The 20,576-nt window shown below is 43.0% G+C and overlaps 1 protein-coding gene across 1 annotated transcript; it reads right to left on the reverse strand.

Moving 5' to 3' along the window:
- Nucleotides 1-18,871: 18,871 nt before the first annotated feature.
- On the reverse strand, nucleotides 18,872-20,058 carry LOC104544775 (transmembrane protein 74-like). The gene is given in 2 exon segments (XM_010189735.1): nucleotides 18,872-19,605; nucleotides 19,608-20,058. Coding segments are annotated over 2 exon segments (945 nt in total). The 3' UTR covers nucleotides 18,872-19,111.
- Between the last annotated feature and the right edge of the window lie 518 nt (nucleotides 20,059-20,576).

The raw sequence follows: 20,576 nt of genomic DNA on the forward strand, positions 1-20,576 counted from the left end.
CAGGTAACCATGATGCTGAGGAGGCTGAGAACCTGATGTAGAGCAAAGGCTCAAGGAGATGGCTTGTGGTAAAGAAAGGGACCTCACTGCTGTCTGCAGCTACCAAATGAGGTAGTTAGAGAGGAGGCAGATAAAGGGACAGTCACAGCTGTCATAACCTGCAACATGGCCAATTCTGGTTTTGTATAAATAAAAAAAATCTTCCTATGTGGAAGAACCAGCTGCTCAGAGAAGCTAGAAAATATCAATCTTCAAAACAGCTGTAAATGATCCTGAGTGGACTTATCTGACTTTAAAGTCAGCCCTTCTTTCAGGAAGATCTTGGCCAAAATAACCTCAAGAGGTCCCTGCTAACATAAATAATTCTGTAATTCTGTTAGTCTGTCACATACCCTATATAACCTAGGCTTCCACTCTGCAATAACTTTCCCTGATCTATGAATTACAGGTAAAAGAAAGGAGGAAAGAGATCAATGTTGAAGATGAAGGAAACAACACAGATATGACTTGGGCTCTGAAATGTCCTTCATTGGCTTATTGAAACAGAAGAAATTGGGAATGGACTTCAGCATAAGACATTCTACAGAAGTGCAAATACTGACCACAGCAGGACTGTACTTACTGACCATGAATTTTGAGAAAGGATGGCTTCAAACTTCAAGCTCGATTTGATCACAGTAACATTAGTGGAAGGACAGAAGAAAGACACTGGGTTCCTGAAATTAAACATGGCTCAGAGGAGAATACTTCCAAAATAAAACCTCAAGCTAAAGAATATAAATTCTTGTGTGATATCTATACATGTGATTCACAGAATCACAGAATCATAGAATCACAGAATGTTAGGAGTTGGAAGGGACCTTGAAAGATCATCCAGTCCAACCCCCCTGCCAGAGCAGGATCACCTAGGCCAGGTCACACAGGAACGTGTCCAGCCGGGTTTTTAATGTCTCCAGAGAAGAAGATTCCACAACCTCTCTGGGCAGCCTGTTCCAGTGCTCTGTAACCCTCACAGTGAAAAAGTTTTTCCTTATGTTCAGTGATTCAAACAGAAGATACTGTCTGCATATGTTGATGAAATTATTTGATAAAAGTAATTATTCTGAATTATTTCTGGAGGCAAGGCTAACAACAGCAAGATGAATATAAGGCACAGATAATAGTAAAGACCAGAAAAATGTCTCTAACATGAGGTTTGTGGGGCAACTGAGGATATTACCAACTAGACTGACACCAGCGAAAGCACTGAAGAGATTCATCCTACAGTTTTGAGGAGGTATAGTAGATGATCTAAAATGCTTGCTCTCTTACAGCAAAAAGTGAATTACAGAAGCTAAGTAACAGCCTTCAGGAATGTGTGAGCACATGTGTGCATCACAGGAATTATGAACTGTGTTCTGTGAATTAATATATGCCATAAGGGAAACCAAAAAGTTGGGAAAATTACACTGTTCACATGGGATATTCTCTTTTAGAAGTGACTTTATACCTCTTCCTTTCTTGTTTCACACACACGTTGCCAGGATCACTGCTTTCTGAATACATAATTAGGTGATTTCCTTTTGTAGCACTTCAAAAACTCTATTTTGCTTCATTCTCAGTGTTCAAAGTGCAAGACTGCAGTTCATTATGTACCTGACTTCTTCCCTACCTTACACAGAGGCAAGAGTAATAAATCTAGCTATAAAATGTAACTTTTCATGTCTATTAACCCTTTATTGACATGTTTCTTTAGTCAGTTCTGTTACAGTGATTGTACTGGGACTAGATTATAATTAATTTGGGACATTAAAAATAACCCAATGTGAGTTAGACATTGAATAAACAATTTAATAGGAGATTCTTTAACGCCTAACTCCCTACTCACCACCACCGCCTCCTTCCATCACACAGATATTTTATTTTAGTAAGAGTATGTGCCTTTTTTTCCTTCTTTTGTCTGTGTTTATCTTAGGGCTCTCTGTGGCTCTTTGTCCACTTGCATGTCACCAGCAATGTAACAGGGTTTATAAGGGCTTTGTAATTTAATTGGTCAGTTTGATATTCTGAATAAGTGAAACTACTTCCCTGGACATATAGATGATGTATAGCATTAGATCCACTCGAGCAGAGAAGATGAATATGGTCATGTTTCTCCCTCCTGCCTGTGAAAAACAGTTCCCTTAAGGCTCTTGTCTAGTATCATGTGGCTTAAGTGCTGAGGCTCCTGGTAGCTGCCTTGCGGGACTGTTCCTCATCTGAGAGACATCTGCATTGTGTGACTCGAGCAGTCTACTGAGAATTCCTTTGCACTAATTTCCATGCCCAACTTCTAATTTGTCTCTCAGGCTACTCTAAGCAGTGCCTTTCAGCTTTTCATTTCTCCAAGGAAATTCAGCAGAGGGACTCATGCACAGGGGCAGGAACCAGCGTACTGCTCCGAAAAAGGCATCTCAGAGGCCACTTTTAATGCCTGTTCATGATCCTGTGCAGAGAAACCCGTGTTACTTGGAATCAGGTAAGGTGGGCAGTGCAGCAGGTGTCAGTTTAGGGCTAGGTTTGGTGTAGGTAAACTTGTAGCATGAAAGAAAGGGGCTATAGGAGGACAACTCTAATAGAAAAATCTGAGAGACGCTCAGCAGAAGCCTCTGCCTCTCTGTGCTTTCTTGGAAGAACCCAGTACAGGTCTGAACTCTAGGTTTGAAACTGGATCATCTGTTTATCACGTAAGAGTTGAATCCAAGGAGCTTCTGTTCACCCTTTCTGCATTTCATGCTAGGCACAGGGAGAAAACACGCAGTTTGTGTTTGGCATTTGCAAGCGAATGCTTGTGCAGAACAAAGGAGGTTGGAAAAGGTTCTGTGCTGCCTTTGGCTCTCATTTCTGTTGCATTGCTTCAAGAGGTGCAGAAAATGCTTATCCCTGAAGTGAACTAAGAAGCAATAAGTAAGTAATGTTACATAATAGCTGTGCCTAATAAAATGAGAGACATCTGTCAGTTCAAGCTCTGCATTTCCTGAGAAGTTAAGAAATAACTAATAGGAAACTGCAGCAGAGGCAGCACAGAAGTCTTCTTTCTGTAGAAAAAGATGTCTGTATTAAAAACATTTTTTCCTGAGCTGACATAAGGATATTTCCCTCCTGTCTATTCCTAACAGATTCAGTGCTTGGAATCAAATGCCGCTTGACCTTGTAAAAATCTGGTCACTCGCTGGAAGAAAAACAAAATCTAACTATACAGAGTCTTTCTGATGTAAGTAAATGAGGTTCATTTACCTGTTCCCACTGACCTGATGTACTATGTTGCTGCATTCCAGAAATACTGAAGCAGTCTTTTCTATAGCAGCCATTTATCCTCAGAGAGAGCAAGAGAGTCAGAGCACTCAATCACAGCCTCTCCTCCTGCCTGTTCTCAGGGCTTTGAACAGTAGCAATTTGTTTGATGGGGCACGGCACCCTCCTGCCCTGCTTGTGCAAAGAATTGCCCTTTTGTGAGGCCGCTCTGCGCGCTCAGTGCCAGCAGATTGCCTTTCCTGGCACACGCACATGCGGGCGTCTCAGAAGAAACGCACACCACTCTGTTTTGCCTGGCAGATAATTTATTCATGTAGGGCTAATTTGCCACGTTAGCCATAGGCCCAAGAAAGGGTCATACATCAGAGTCCCATCTCCAAGTTAACCTAGGGACACTGTTATGCAGAGGCAGCTCCTTGGGGAATACCTTCTCCTCCCTTTTCCTCTGGGAAACAAGAGGATGTGCATTGTACTTCCACAAGCTGGTGCACAGGAGCAGAGAAGAGATGCTCAGACTGCTGCTTCTGCAGCCTTGCTCTGAGAGGCAGAGATACAAGGTGAGAGAAATGATATGTGTGGAGAACTGAAGCAACGTCGTTGTGGTACGTGACCTGCACAAGATGACCCAGCGGCTCTAATTCAGGCTGGTAGAGCATGCTAAGGCTTCAAAGAAGAGTAGTTACAAGCAATTACTGCATCCAAGGTCACAAGAGACTGTAATTACCTCTCTGATCTCCAGTATTACACAGCACACAGGGCATCTATTATGATTATAATAATTATTACAGTTATTATTACTATTATTTTAGGAAAGCCATCCATCTTGATTTTAAAACTTCCAGGGATGCAAAATCCTTGGTATTCATGTGGTGCTTTACTCCAATTTTCTTAAACTACCAGTGCTGGTCAGGCTATAAATCCATCTGCTGAATCCAGGAGCCCTCTACTATCCATTTCTGGTCTCCAGTAAGTATTTATAGACTGCGGAGAAAACATCCTGTACTTCTGTGTGTGTGCTTGTGGTTAAACAATACAGAGCAAAGGTCTTCACTCTGCCACGACAAAGGGCTTGAGCTGATGCTGCTGTTCATAAGGTTTTGCTTTACTGGTGCTGCTTGAAAATGCCAGATCATAACCCTCTTTTTGTCCTTCACTTGTCAAAGATCAATGTATCCTTTTCTGTTGAATTGCAGGTAACAGCATGCTCTGCTTTCCTTGGCTGGTATAGAGAAATGCAGAGATCCTCTCTGTCTCTCTATACACGGCTATATACCATTAGAGTGCAGATGAACTTAAGAGGCAAAAGGTGGTAGGTAATGAGTCTATACATTTCCTAGGAGGGACTGATGTAAGAAACTTGGTCTTCAAAGTGCCTTGGTTTTAGACCTTGTTTAATGTGTACTTTCTTTCTGCCTGCACTGATATAATTTTAATGGGTAATTACTATAGCTTCATCTCTGTCTAATATTTATTAACAAATCAAATATCCTATCAGAATGCAAAATGATGAAAGAACGCAGATAAAAAGTCAAGTTCTTACATATTACAATCACATTCAGCAACCAAGAATTATTGCTAAAATACTTTTGAAGCCCAGAATTGTTATAACTGTGAATAACCAAGTCACAAAAACATAAAAAAATTCCCAGCCTGGTTTGTCCTAGTGATAGATAGTATCTTTTCAGTAGGTCACTTCCACACAGTGAAATGCAGCTCTTGCACTTACCCTGTATATGTATATGTTCACATATACATGTCTGCTGGCAACTTCTATAAATTTTGATTCCATTTACCAATCCCAATCTAATTTGACGGGGGGATAAATGCCGTATATATTGTTACATTCAGTGAACATTAGCAACTGAATAGGAGACAGGGACCTTTTAAGTGCTCCAGCTGAGAGAAAAGTGTAGCGACAGCTCACACCTTATTAGACACCAGACAATACAAAGAAGCAGAAACAGCAATCACATCTTTGGAAAAGCTTCAATTAACGATGAGACATAAATCTGCTGCAAGCAGCACTTGCTTCACCCTGCTGTTGAGAGGGGTGCTCAGCACAGCACATCCCTGGGGACTTTGCCAGAGGGGCAGAAACAAAAGGCGCTCCCAGAATCGCACTGCGGTGGAGATGCTGTCGTACTAATAAAGCATGAGTTAGGTCTCCATATCAGTAAGATCAGCTGCAGTTGTAACTTCAAATTTCACCAGTGCTCTATCTGTTTTCACAGCTATGGAAGAAATGCTTCTTCCTTTCAAAGAATTTTGCACAACGTGGGCCACAGCCATTGGCAAAGCTCCCGTTGATTCATGGCCAGAGAATAAACCTCTTCACACACTACAGTTAATTACAAGCTGTTTGCATTTTTAACTTATGCTAAGAATCCAGCTGGAGGATATAATTTTTTATTATTTACTGCTTTTTTTTAATCTTAGTTCAAGAAAACTGGTATTAATCCAAAAGAGTCCGAGTATCTCCTCTGGCAAAAAAAGAAAGAAAAAAAAAAGCCACGACACTTAAAACTTCAGAGGAGAAAGAGATTTTATCATGCAGTTACCTCCTGCACTGTAAAAAGTAAATAAGAAAGTGCATGACATCATTTATGAGCTAAGCAAGTGGCAAAATAATGAAATGCCTTTGCTGAAGGGAAGCATGAACTGATATATGCCTCAGATATCTGACACTGTTAATTTAGAAGTTGCTTTCTTCAGCTGAAAAAAAAAAGTTAAAATGCCCTGTGTCTGCATTTTATTTCTGGTGTTCATGAATCAAACCCACACAAAATGAGGAGATCGAAATGCACCAGATAGATGTAGAACTGAGATGGGGATGATTAATAGTGTTGTGATGAGAAGTAAAATTGTCTAAGGCTGCAGTTCATGACTAGTTTTAGATGAACTAAAGACAATGGGAATTCACAAACTGATAACATTTCATTTTAACATGCTTATGCAAAAGACTCCAGCTTTTCATTTCATATATTTTCATTTCAAACTGACATAAGCTAAGCAAGATATTTTAGGTTTGTTGGGGGATGGCAAAAACCTGAAGAGAGCACCTTGTAGTGCCCACTTGTGTTGAGGAAAAACATCTTCTTTCTTTAGGAGACATCTGTCTTGAAACAGTGTTTCCCTTTTCATCTGTCTAGAGGAAAAGATCTCTAGATCCAGCCAGAAAGTGCTACAAGTTGTAGTTGCTGGAAGGTCTGTGCTCCTTGGTGCATGACAGCTTTAAAGTACAATGCTCTGGCTTTATAACAACCAAATGCTCACCCTAAAGAAGAGAAGGCTTAGGGGAATCTTATCCATGTGTATAAATACATGAGAAGGAGGATAAAGTAGATCAAGCTGGAGTCTTCTCAGTGGTACCTTCTCACAGGGCAAGAGGCAATGGGCACAAATGCAGGAAATTCTGTGTAACGATCAGAAAGATCCTTTTTTACTGTGCAGGTGATCAAGCACTGGAAGACGCTGCCCAGAGAGGCTGTGGAGTCCCCATCTGTGGAGATATTCAAAACTCAAATGGATGAGCCATGGGCAATCTGCTCTTGCTGACCCTGCTTGAGCAGGGGCTGGACCAGAGGAGCTCCAGAGGTGTCCTCCAGCCTCCACCGTGATTCTGTGAAATGGCTTCTTCCCTACCAGTATCTTTTATGAAACTCTGCAAGCAGACTGGCAGACTGAGTGCCATCCAGTGATCAGCTCAAAGGAAATGAGAAGTCATCAGGACATGTTTCTGAGCAAAGAGAATAATTTCTTAAATTTTAAGCAGTCTCTGTTTTATTTATCTGTCAGCTTGTGAGATAAGATGAGACAGTGCCTGTACTTCCCATATGTTTCTTTTGCTGCAGATCATTCCCCAAAATTTTCCTGAATATCTGAATCTGACTTTTAGATTTTTATTTTGAAACACTTTGTATAAAAACATACGAAAACCAAACTTTTCTGCAGGGCATATAGACTGTTTTCCTACTGCCAACACCAAAAAGATAAATTAGCTTCACTGCAGAAGAACAGAAGACATTCTGAAGGTTTTTCTAGATATTAGTTTAATTAGCTAATAAACTGAATGGAAGACACATATTTTATCAAAATAGCAGAAATGCATTATCTTGGACAATAAGCACAGCATTTGCATGCAGCTTATGACAGCAAAGAGACTGTGAGTAATACAAGAGATACAGAATTAACAGAAGAGGAGATGCTGAAGGAGGAGAGGAGTAAGGACATGGGCAGAGCTGGCGGAGCAGCAAGGACGATCGCCGTGATGGTTAAGGCCGTAAGGCTACAGAGGCACAGCCGCATTCAGCTCAAGCTCCCTGTGCCCAACCACACGTGAGGCGCTTCCACTCCACAAACCCTGTCACTGCAAATCTGCTGAGATGCACAGAATATCGCTGGGGCACGGTGCCAAGCTACGGCAGCTCTGCGCTGCTCGGGACTGTCGTGGGCTCTGTGTCCAGCTCAAAAGCTTGCACAGTTCCAGCAAGGGTCTGTCTGTCTCCAGTCACTCAGGAGCACCCCGAGGAGCAAATTCCCAGAAGCATCTTGGTTTCTTTCGAAGGGGCTTATGGGTCTGTAATTAGTTATGAAACAAGCTGAAACAAGGGAAACAAGTTACAACGTAAAGCAAGGGACGTAGAAAAATGCAAATAGGAGATTAAAATTATGCTAATAGTGAAGGAGAGCAAAAAAATGGAGAAGAAACAAGACCCCCCCCTTTGCTACATCAGAAAACTGATGGATCTGTTCAGCAGTTCATGAAGCCACTGCCTTAGGTGTTGGGGTGATTTGTGTCCTTAAGGAAACTTGGAGAATGTAGAGTGTCCTCAAATTAATTGCAAGATCAACTTTTATTCTGAAAGATGACAGAATGATGTGAGAGAATTTAAGGTCTGTCCAAAGCAATTAAATTCAAGAAAGTCTTAGCCATTACCCTCAGTAGAAACATAATTGGTCTCATATAGTGCAACATAAGAAACTCCCTGCAACTGACTGTCCCCTCCACAGAAATAGAAAGGGATAGGGAACTTTGAACCCACTGAACATGACTAGAGAACATATTTTGTGGAAATGAGCCTCTGCTTTCAAAAACAGGACTTTTTATTATTGACGATAAACTGGTTTACTAGTATAAAGAATGACTAGTCTGTGATTTTAGTATATAGATATATTGTGACTCTAAAACAATTGACCACCACCAAAACACCCATAAGTCATTGCTTTTGTATTGCTGTGTAAGGGCCTGACTTTGGTTTTCTTTTTTTTTTAAATTCACATTCTTGATTAGCCTCTTGTATTACAACAGCATCAATCAAGCTGTCTAAATTCAATTCAGTATGAAATATGAAATCTATTTCCCCAATAATTATTGACTGTAGCTCTCTAGATTATGAAATCCATATTCCTACCTGCTTGCTGAGAAGATCTCAACCCTGCGCCCCATCATTTCCTTCTTTTTAGTTCCATATACTTTCTCTGACAAAAGAAGAACGCAGAATATTTTTCTTATTTTTCTCCACCTGTTCCCCAAGATAAAATAGTAAGATGCACAGGTAACTGTGAATGCTTAAAATCTCTTCATTAAAACAGTAACTAATCGAAACATTGTCCTATATTAATGGCAGTAAACATCTTGGATGAACATAGCAATTAGCTTGGGAACCCATGAGAGAGGCTTCAGCTCAAGGTAACAAGAGATGCTCTCTCCCTCAGAGCTCTGACAGATTCTCACTCTGTAGTGTTTGATGCAGACACCCTTACTTGCAATGCACTGGTTCACCTTGTGTGTAAATAAATGACTATAGTTATTTATGTAAGCTAGTTGTCCTGTCCTAGCACTTTTAAATAGGTTGAGGGGCACTGCCAGTGAAGGATTTCTTAAATATTGTACAAACTTCCTATATTGGTCCTCCATGGCCTGGATTCTAGCCTTCACTCTTCAAAAAAAAGCCAATAAAATACTGTTCTGTTTACTGTGGTTAAGACTGTGATTTTGAGCCACAGCCCTGAGCTATTACCGCTGTGCTGCGGAGCATCCTCAGGAGCTGTTTATCTCTCCGAGTCACAACTCCTTTCCTTTCATCTTGCTCTGTGCAGAAGCAGTAACTTATTACCAGCCTCAAATTTTATCTCAGGCTACCTCAGCCACCCAGCTGAAAGGTAGGCTTAATCCCAACTGAATTGGAGGGGACATATAAAATAATTGCCTTTTTATTCCTATGCACTGGACCCAGAACCAGAGAATAGGTAGGACAGCCAAAGAGGAGGAACCAGTTCTTTGTTGAGCCACAGAGCACACACCTCATGCATGTCCACTGATAAACCATGTTTGGGCTCTCAGATGGAAGTGCATAAATGAGCCCCCTGTGGATATTCAAAAGGATATTTAAGAGTCTCTGTAAGAATAGAAATATATTTCACTATCCAGGCTCACACGTACACTCCTGAAGCTGCGGTGGTGCAGTGTGTCAGCTGGACACTGGCCGCCGCCGGCCCCCCCCCCCCTGCCACTGAGGCAGCGGTGTTCAAGTGGTTCTGTATGCATGCATGTGTGAGGCTTATGAAGGACTGTGGAGCTGGCATCAAAGCGTAAAGCAAGAATAGCACAAGCAGAAATAATGTATGACCCTGAAGCACCCCAGACTTGAACACAAATGGGAGTTGTCCGGATAGAGAAAGATTGACAGCTCTTTGAATCTGAGCACTAAATAAAGACATGCATTTGTGGTGCTCCTAGAAGGACTCTGGTTCCAGAAATCAATGCAAAGATTTGTTCAGCCCAATACGTGGCATTTTTCTCCCCTTCTCAGACAGACTAATTTTACCTAGAAACTTGCTGCCTGCATTACATCTCCTCTTCTTTTTCCTGCAGATCATAACGCATTGTCCAAAACTGACTCAATAACAGCAATAAGAGAGATGGATTGCACTTCAGGTTGCCCAGACAATGGTTAAAGTTAATAAAGGTTCAGGCTGCTGCTTTGTGCTGCAAACGCTGCACAATGGAGCAGCCTGCCGAGGAGCCCAGCTGGAGGTGCTGGGCCCTGGGTCAGTCCTCAGATGAGAGGATGGTGGCCGCAGCATTCATTTTCTTATGAAGACATCTGATATTTCCTTCTCTCCATACTTCTTTCTCCCTGCTGGACAGCTGAAAGTGTAACCTCAGCACAGTCAATGTTCTTCTCTCACACACCAGGACAAGAAACACCATTAGCGTGCGAATGATGTATGAGGTGAACGGTTCCCGCACCCCTCCTTTTTTGTTCAGGGGTTGACCGCGAGCTGTTCCCTCTCTTTCCCTCCCACAGCCCTCATGGATCTAAAGCCTTGACGCTCAGTCTCTGCAATTCACTTCTCCTATGCGCAACTGCTTCCCAACGGGGGCTGCAGAATTAGGCATGAGGCAGCAGCATATGACAAATGACGCTTTTTTTGTAGACTGTGCCGAGCTGGAGGTCAAACACACTATTAATAATTCTCTGACTTTTTAAAAGCTGTATTTCCTCTATTTGTTGGCAACATGATTTGAAAGGTCTGTACAAGCCACTTAAACCAGCAGCTGAACAGAGGCATTTCAGCACTGTCTAATACTGATTTTTGCCTCTAACTCACTTCTTTGCTAAGACTAGTTTCAATATCCTGTGAAGTTTAAGTGAAGATATTTCCCATCTCAATAGCCATGCATTAACATTTGATACCATAGATAATCCAATAGTATTTTTCTTAGCAACATGGTTTGGCTTGAAGAGCAGAAGTGCCACAAAATCTCCATCCTGGACCATTGCTACCCACAACGAAGAAAGGCTGAGTGAGGAACGAATGGAGGCGGGCTGGAGTGGGGAGCCCACTCACCAAGCTGCTCACCAAGCTCAACCTGTACCAAAAAAATAATCATGAATGCAGTACAGAGCAAGTGAGATCCTGCTAGAAAAGAAAAAGAGGTCATGAGGAAGTGCTCTATATTCATACTAGAAAAAAGAAAGACAAAGAAAGAATGGGTTTTCTGCTTTGTGGGAGGGAGGGAGAAGCACAACTGAAAATGACACTGAGAAGGCTTAAGTGCTTCAGTCTATTATTTTTTCTTTACTTCATCAAAAATCCTAAAACAATTCAGACTACCCATAGACTTTAGAACTTATTAACAATTTAGGCTGGTAGAGAGCAGAAAAAGAAGCTACACTGATACATTATATATCTTCAAAATATGTGAGCCTTACAAAATTCATCGCAGAGTGCTCAGAGAATTGAGTAAAGCAATTTCACATCCATGATCAATTATCTTTGAGGACTGATGGAGGGTGAATGAAGTTCCAAAAAACTGGGAAATGACCTCTCAACGGCTCTTCCAGCCATGGTTACCATTCCTGGAAGGAGGGAAAAACAAAAGTAAGACTCTGACTTATTGATCCGTAGTTCCTTCTTTGGGGAGCCACAGCAGCAAAGCAACTACTTGATATTCTCACTATAGGCAAAGCATAAAGTTTTGAAACATGAGGTCAGCCTGGATCAAATCAAAGGCCCATCTACCACAAAATTGTCACAGATAGCAGCCTGCAGCAAATACTGCTGTAGCTAAAACAAAGCATAGGGCAAGCATGCACCAGCGTACTGTCTCAGCTCTTAGCAATCAGCAGCTTAGCGACTTACAGAGCTAGAGACTTTGCATCGTTCTGTTAATAGCCCTCCGTGACCCTTAATAGCCCTTCACAATTACTAATCAAGAGATCTCGAAAGTGCTGTCTTTATTACATGAAATCAGAAGATAATACATAGAAATTGAAAATAGTCACGTACTTTCAACTATTTTGTATTTCAGTGAATATATTTTTGTTCCCAGCTTGGATATATTGTTATCAAGTACACATTCATTCCATGAACAGCTAATCCTTCCGAAAAGCAATACCAAAATGTCAGGATAGCTACTTGATATTATTTACAGTCGAGCACAGTTACTCTGGCTAGTTTGTCAGAAGCTGCTTCATGTTAGAATTGAAACAAATTTATTTTAATCTATAAAGAGACAAAAAACAATCTCCTGTAGATGGATACGCTGCCATTGGAGAATAGTGATTAAAGGACTTTATTTACATTTCTAGCTGATCAACATATTTTAGATACTTCTAATGGGAAGAATTGATTTTGTTCCTCTACAAAAGGAACTTAATCAATTTTCCTTCTGGAAATGTTTTATTCAACAATAGCTAAATTTCCCTGCACACACATGTGTCAAAGCAGAGACTATTATTGGAAAAGAGAAGCCTTTTGTGCTGATATAAAGATATCTGTTTTATTATTTCAACATAAACCTATTGATTTTTTGAAACCTTAAGGAAAAAAAAATCCTTAGTATAATACAAATGCTTTAAACATGCAAAACCTTCCCCAAATTCCTGCAAATATTAGCAAAATTTAGTTTGAGTTGACTTTGCTGGGATTTTTAAAAATTATTTTGTGCTTGAAATTAATGGTACTCTTCAGAAAAAATATATATATTTGCCATCCCTTTTTGGATTAATTTATTCTAGGGATTCTGTAATAATTAAGGTCTTTGTGCAGTGCTGGACCGTGATTTAAGAGGCCTTGGTTTCTGTCCTCAGCTCTCCAACTGGCTCTCTGGGCAAAGAAGGTGACTCGCTTCATCTGTAAAATGGGGTCACTATATGCTCTTATACAGAGCTTTGATATCTACAAGCAAGAGGCTTTTTGAAAACATTATGTATCATGCTGCATGGTGTCTCACTTCTCAATGCAGATGGAAGCACTTTCAGTGCTGGTCTGTGGGTTATACATTGGGTGCAGGTGAATAAAAAATACGTATGTTTGTTAGATTGCAATGTCCTTATTCACAACGATGACCAAATACCTGTAAAGTGCAACTCATTTAATGGTAGTACCTCAGTATTTTTACTATATGTAAGGGTGGAGAATCTGTACATGAATAGACAGAAAACTCTTTACAAGCCTTTAATACAGCAAGTCTGCTAAAGTATTTTAACTGTAGATTTGTACTGAAAATTGAATAAAAACATGCATTATTTGGCTGAGTTTCTATAGTGGGCACTGCATTTATGTTTACACAAACAAATATCAACCAAGTTCATTTCAAAGTTGAGGATCTTGTCTGGTTTCACGAAAATTTGTAACAGTCACAATTTAATTTAAGCTGATAAGAAAATCAGAGAAGTCTCGCTTCCCTGCAGTCTACAGAACTCTTGACCTTGCCAGGACTAATAAACATGGGAGAAAAAAATCCCTGTGAATATTGTACATTATGATGAATCCTTAAAATTTTAAAAAGATTAAGAAGAATACTGTAAAAAAAGAGGAATTATGAATTTGCTGTTTGCTTTCAGTTAGAAAGCCTCCCAGATCTTTAAGCTGATGGATTGTCGTATCTATAAATACACCTACTCTCTTAACCTCTTAAAAACCATTGGTTGCACACCATAGGCTGCATCTGGCACCAGTGCAACGTTACTGCAGCCAATTTGGCCACCTCAGGGACACATTTATTACTGCTATAGCAGTAACAGCCTGAAACCTGAATTGCGAATCAGGGCCCTGTTGTACTCGGTACTGTGAGAAGAGGTAATAAGAGCAGACAGTCCCTGCTCCAGCCTGGATCCACACCCACCATGGCACTCCCACCCACGCTTTGATTCATGTGACAGTGGCAGGAAAGGGTCTCATCCTGTCACGCTGGAATAAAAAGCGGCGTTAAAAGGCATAACCTGCACGGCATACCTTCGCATCGCATTTTGGGAGGGAGCAGATGTTGTCAAAGGTGGTTAAGATGCTTAACTGACATGCACGTGGGATCCGAGAGAAACAAAAAACACAAGCCAAGACAAGCCATGGCTCCTTGGAGGTCCTGCTCAGCTGCTGGCGTCGGTTCCTGCTGGCCCCTCAACAGCACCTCCCCATCACTGCCCAGTCTGGCACAGACATGGCATGCAGGTGTCCCTTCTGGAAGGGGAGGTGAAGCCACCACCATGCCTGGCCCACAGCCCTCTGCAAATACCCCTCCTACTTCTTTCCACACCACCCGCTGCTGACAGTGCTCTCTGGGAACCTGCACCCACCTATCGTCACTACACATAGCTCTGGGCCCAGCACCAGCTGCTGTCCTGCCCTGGGCACAGCCAAGCCAGGCTAGAGTGAGGACGTGGTACTGCACTGGTGATACACAGGATTATGGTGGACAGGGGCTTCACACCCACCTCCTGCCACAGCACCTCTCTGGCTGCCTGCTCACGCAGCCCCAGCTGGTCCCACCCTCCTTCTTTTCTCTTTAGTTTTTGGTTATTCGGAGTCAGGTGGGACACTGGTGCAGCAGAGGTATAAAGCCTGCATTGTCTGGCACTTTCTGACTGGGTAGGACTGGCCTGCAGGGACATGGTCACTGGGTGAGCTCAGGACAAGCTCAGGGTGCCAGCACAGCCAGATCTGGAGCCATCCAGTAGCTTTGCTGCCCGCATGGGCCCTGCCACAGCTGCTGGTGGCCAAGGATGAGGGGCTGCACCCAGGGCACGGAGGGGAAGAGCCAATCACAACCACAGTACAGGGAGGAGCAAAGAGGACCATGACGATAACACTTGGCTTTACATACTTTTATTTTTCAATCTGTACAGAATGCTGTTGCTATTATCATAAGGCATCAAATGCGCTATTGAAAAGCTCACGATGGACTGTGACGTTTTGCCCTGTTGCGGGTCAAAAAGGAGTTTCACAAGATTAAATCGGTTGCTTTCCCAGTAAGTAAACTTTATATTCATTACAGACAGATTTTTTTAAAGAATTACAAAGATTAAAAAACTGTAAACATATAAAAAACAGCAACAACCCAGCGTAGCTTTCTAGGAGAGAGTCTCGGGCATTTCTGCTGCGGGGCTGGCTTCGGGCTGGCAGTGAGAAGGCAAGGCCAGCTGTGCCTGGGGGCCATGCTGGGCGCCCGTGTTCTGGAGGGGCTGGGATCGCCTGGCTATGGGCCTCCTTTCTGCGGAGAGTCCTCAGCAGGTGCCAGGTGATTCCCAAATGGCCAGCCTTGGCCACAAACATCTAATCCAGAAAAGGAAACTGAGAAAACAGGTCACTCGGGAGCCATGTGAACAGTGGGGAGCCAGCCGCAGGCTCCTGGTGCCTGGCCGCGGTGCAGGGGAGCGGGGGTGCCTCCATCCTGGCTGCAGGCCTCCAGGTCCCCTCCAGCAGGAAGGCAGAGGCCAAAGCAGGCCTGGCCCACGTATAAGTCATGAGGTAGTAAATGGGAAAGTGTCACATTTCACTGTTAGGGTCTGTCAGAAATAAACTGACTGACAGCACAATCCCAGTGTGTTTCTGGGGTACGCCAGGGGGCACCTAAAGTCTGCCTGGTACACCCCAAAATTTACATCTCCAAAGAAGAAAGCTCTCCAATGATCCATGCAACAACTTTAGCCCAGGAAACAAAATGAAAAAAAACCATCCTTACACTTGTACCCTTAAAGCATTTAAATTTTGAGCAGGGGAAATCAAATTGCAAGGGTGCACGAGAGGGCAATTAATTTCCCTGGGTTTCAGCCTTTGGTACTGGTTCGTGCAAGGTGAACAATGAGAAGGCTCGTTCACCAGGCAGCAGGCTAATACATTCATTTTCCACCATTGGCCACCAAATAACAAGTGCTTTCGTCTCCGTTGCACCACACAGCTTGAGAACCTGAGAGTCCAGAGGTTTTATATCACACCACCAACCCACACAGTCCTGTAATTTGTAAAGGTATCTTGGGTGATCAGAGAAATATCCTGAGAGTTTTTATCTGCTAAACTCCTGCACTCTGAACACCTTCCTTTGCCTCTTAGTGCACACTTAAAAACAAAATAAAGAAACTGTATTAGTCCCATTATTTAAATTTTCTTACTCCTCACACTTCTGCAGTGTATATTTAGATTATTAGGTTGACTTACATTTCCTTAAAACGCTCAGGGAAAATTTGAGGGTTCATTTAAGTATTGCAGGCTCATGATCTGTGACAGGCATTTTACGAAGTGTCAGAAAACTTCTCACTTGATAATAACATACTGACAGTCAGGGGAGCGTTCTTTTTCTAGTGCTAATAATCAGCATTAAGGCATGCCACGGTTCCTACAAGAAATCTGTGATCCTTACAGCTTTAGCTGTCATCTTTCTGCAATAATGGAATGTACTCCAATTTTATGCATATGCATCATTAAAAAATAAAAATAATGGCTCTCAAAACCACCAGCCTCAGTTTTAGAGCTTCTGCTGTGTAGGTGAGTAGGGGCCCAGGCTGGTCAAAGTGTTTTTTCTTCCCCACGATATCCGTCCCCTGCCCCACACCAGCTCACCGCCCCGGGCTCAGCACCGTCTGCCCCCTTGCTTGGCATGGCTCTCCCTGCACCTCTGGAGGTCACATCCAGCCCCTTCCTGTCCTTGGAGCAGGATGGAAGCCAGCACTTCCCTACTGCCCTACCTCAAGTCATGTGACAGGGCCTGCAGGCAGAGTCCTCCTACCCTCCAGCAGGCAAAGGCCAGCTAAGGAGGAGCCTTCCTCCTCTGTGTCCTGCTTCTCAGGGTATTTCCTTCCTCAGTCTCACCGATCACAACAGGCTGAAGGCTTCTCCTTACATCTGGAAGCTATTCCATTTATTTACCCTAGAAATTCAATCCTGAATCCCTGATGACACATCCAGAGGGCTGTAAGCTCTCCAAAGATGTCTGTGGAGGTGCTGGCCACCGTTGAGCTCCTGCCTGCAAGCACGCTCCGTATCATGACATAAACTGGCAAAATCATCTGCCAGGCAGCAGTACTGTCTAATAAGGATGCTCATTTAATCACCAAATAACACTGAACTAAAGCAGCGGTTAGAGCAGATAACATCTGAAGCAGTATCTCTTTTGCAGGGTCAACGTTAAAGCCTGGGTGCCGCACCACGCTATTTACAGTGGCCAAAGGAGCACTTTGCTCCAATCTGGAGCAGCGCAGCTGCTTGGGCCCTCCATCAAAGGCCCCCATGCCAGCACCCATGGCCAGCAAACAGGAAGAACTGAATTAGGTGAGAGAGACATAGGTGCTGCACATGTCTCCAAACTTGAAGAGCCAGAGAGGGAATGAGGAACCAGGTGGCAAAATAGCGCTCAGTCTCTCTGCATGAGGACCTCCACCTGCCACTTGTTATTCTGAACCTTGTGCTGCCATGTGCTCCTGGGCAAAGGGGGCATAAAGGAGATCTTCTCCTCCCTTCCCAAGAGAACAAGAGTTCTCAGGTGTGTCACAGCAGGGAAAAAAAAGTAACATTTTAAAAATCTTTGATATTCCTGATATTTGAGACTGAACTCATGACTGACAAGGCTGTGACAGTGAATCACACCTTTCTACTAAGACTCTGAAGTCAGGGACTGTACAGACAGAGGTCTTCACTCATGTTTGGCTTTGGCAGGGACACACATATATTAACATACGTATATATGTTAACAGGACATATTAATATATATATACACCACTGTTCAGTAAGAACTGACAGCAGTACATACAACAGTCTTTTTTGCTTTTCTCAGCAGTGCAAGAACACAACTTTAACGTTCCACAGAAACTGGCTGATAATAAAGTAAATAGCATCAGTGGTACAGGTTTTCAGCTACTGTGCCATAGAGCTGTGATTAATAACAACATCTACCCTTGATCATCCCCGATGTTGAGTCTCATGTCAGTCAGTAAACTGCCTGATATTTAACCTTCATATTTCCTGACAATTTACTTTTACAAATAAATAGGTTTTTATTCAAGGAGTCCCAGAAAGTTCCTTCCTGACCTTTCCTTGCTGGTTATGTGAAGGCTGACAGCCTAGTGACATAAAACTGAAGTTTCAAGAGGACTAGTAAGACACAGACAACCCCAGTGTGAGCAAAGCCTGCAGCTGAGCTTGAATTTCTTCTGGCATCCATACTGAAGGAGAAGTGTTCAGTCTCAGCACTCTCATGCATTTTCACTCTTTGGGTCTTTTGAGACTCCAAACAAGAGGTCAGTTAATTCAAGTTATGGCAGTTTTCAAACAAAGACATCTGTCCACCAGGAACTAAACTTCTTTTATATGGGTCACTATAACTATCAGAAGTTAATGACTATCAATCATCGCTAATCTGAACTGAAATGGAGCCACTGACCTCAAGCTGAAAGAGCCTTTTGTCTACTACCAATACCATGAGCCATATGGCTCCCTGCCCTTTGCCTCTTATTTTATATTTTAAATAATCATCACTAATTCTACAATTGTTTGAAAATATGGGAGGTTTGTGGCAAGTCATGCCCAAGCGGTGTTCTTTTCTCCCTTAGCTCTCAGTAGAGGAGAAGGGATCAGCTTAAAATTAAAGGATAAAAAAGCATCTCTCTTAATTAAATATTAGCCCTGCTATTTGATTATTGGTCCTGCTTCTTAACAGTCTACCAAGGAGACTGTTAATAATCTTGCAGGCTGCAATAATTAACAGCTTCCAAAGTGTCAAGGTCATTCCTGTTCTATATGAGAGTAATAAGAAAATTATATAGGCAAGACACCAATGGAATGTTTTATATTAGGATAAACGAGTATCTGAGGAACCTACTTATCACAAATCTCTTTTTATTCAGTGGTTTTCATTATTTCATATCAGTTGCATTTTCTCTGGCACATTCTCCCTTTACAACAAGTGCTCATATACTGCAAACACTCGATTATAGAGCTTAAGAAAAAACCATTCTTGTCAGACAAATAAACTGCATCACCAGCTATCTTTAGCTGCATCTGTTTTCTTTAATGAAACATATTTTGCTGTAGAAATGCTGCCTTAAAAATCATGACCACACTAATTATTTATGGCAAGCACATCTTCCTCCACTAACGACAGCTCGAGCGTATTATCGTTTGCACCAGACTTCATTCTGAAATTGAAAGACCCATAGAGCTTTGCAGACTCCTTGGAAGACGCAAACCTGCTCCTCCGGTACAGCTCTCCTTTCCACATAGACATCATCAGCAGGCTGGAGAGCACCACTCCCCCCAGGGTTAGGAGACACAGCCCGGCGATCACACAGCGGTCCAAGTGAGCCCCGATCCTGGCGCTCTCATTCTCCAGCCTCTCCATCTCCCGGGCAGCCACAGTGTTGGGATCCACAGTCACATCTCTGGGTACCACGTAGGAAATGATCACCAGCAAAATGCCACTAACCAGGAACAAAATGGCACTAATGAACCCATAGTCCACAGATTTCCCGTTTGCTACCTCTGAGGCAGCATCATCCTCCTCAGAGACCAAGGAAGGAGAATCGTGCACCCACTGGGGCGGCAGCTCCCTGACAGAGGGGCATCCTGGCAGTGGCTGCCTGTAGGACTGGGGGGTCTTCTTCCATGCTCCAGGTTCACATTTTCATCCACACAGGTGAATGACGTCTCAAGCTCCTGGGCACAGCAGCAGGCTTTCTTCTGCCCTCCCTCCTCCTCCTCAGGCAAGCGCTCGAGTGGGTGGTAGGGCTGGGAGTTGCTGGTAGGGCCAGGGTGCTCTTGGGGTGAGGTGTCCTGGGGGGAGGGCTGGGGTGCCAGGGAGGGCTGAGCCACAGGGCCTCTCTGCAAGGGCCTGCAGTGCCTTTCACAGCACAGGGCTGCCACGGTAGCAGCTGCTCTGGAGTCTACCTTGCCCCCTTCATGCTGCTGCTGCTGCTCATAGGGAGGGGATGACAGGCTCCAGCCTGCAGCAGTGCCCAGTGGTGCCTGCCTGCTCTCCTCGGCCAGGTAGAGAAGCTCCATGCAAGCCATCGACCTCGTCCCGGGGAGCCCCAGCTTCTGGGCTACCGCATCCTCCAGCAAATGCTGCTCCTCACCCGCTGGAGCGGCTTCACGGTACCAGAGCTGCTGTATTCCAGAAATCTTCTAAGTTTTCACCAACGTTTTGTTAGGGACATGGCTTGTGTCAGCTGTTAAATGATTAAACAAATCCTCTCTGACATTCATTTCTTTTCAGTCTGCAAATGAAATAGCAGAGGGAAAAAAAACAACAACAACAAAACCAAACCCGACAACCTCATGACACTATGTTAATAAACCAAAGAGAAGATAACACAAATGTCATAAATACATCGGTCTTCCTCTCAACTGAGGGGAGATGGCAAACACGATTGTTTTAACCACGCTATTAAAACTGCAATCCTCTTGCAGATCCAAAATCTATTAGGGAGTCTAATCAACCTTTGACACCAATATCCAATTAAGGCAGTAAGTCATCTACAGAGCACAGGATAACCAGCATAACTGCGTAAAATGACAAAGAAAAGAGA

This window comes from Mesitornis unicolor, unplaced genomic scaffold (assembly GCF_000695765.1).
Source record: "Mesitornis unicolor isolate BGI_N332 unplaced genomic scaffold, ASM69576v1 scaffold32368, whole genome shotgun sequence".
NCBI lineage: Eukaryota > Metazoa > Chordata > Aves > Mesitornithiformes > Mesitornithidae > Mesitornis > Mesitornis unicolor.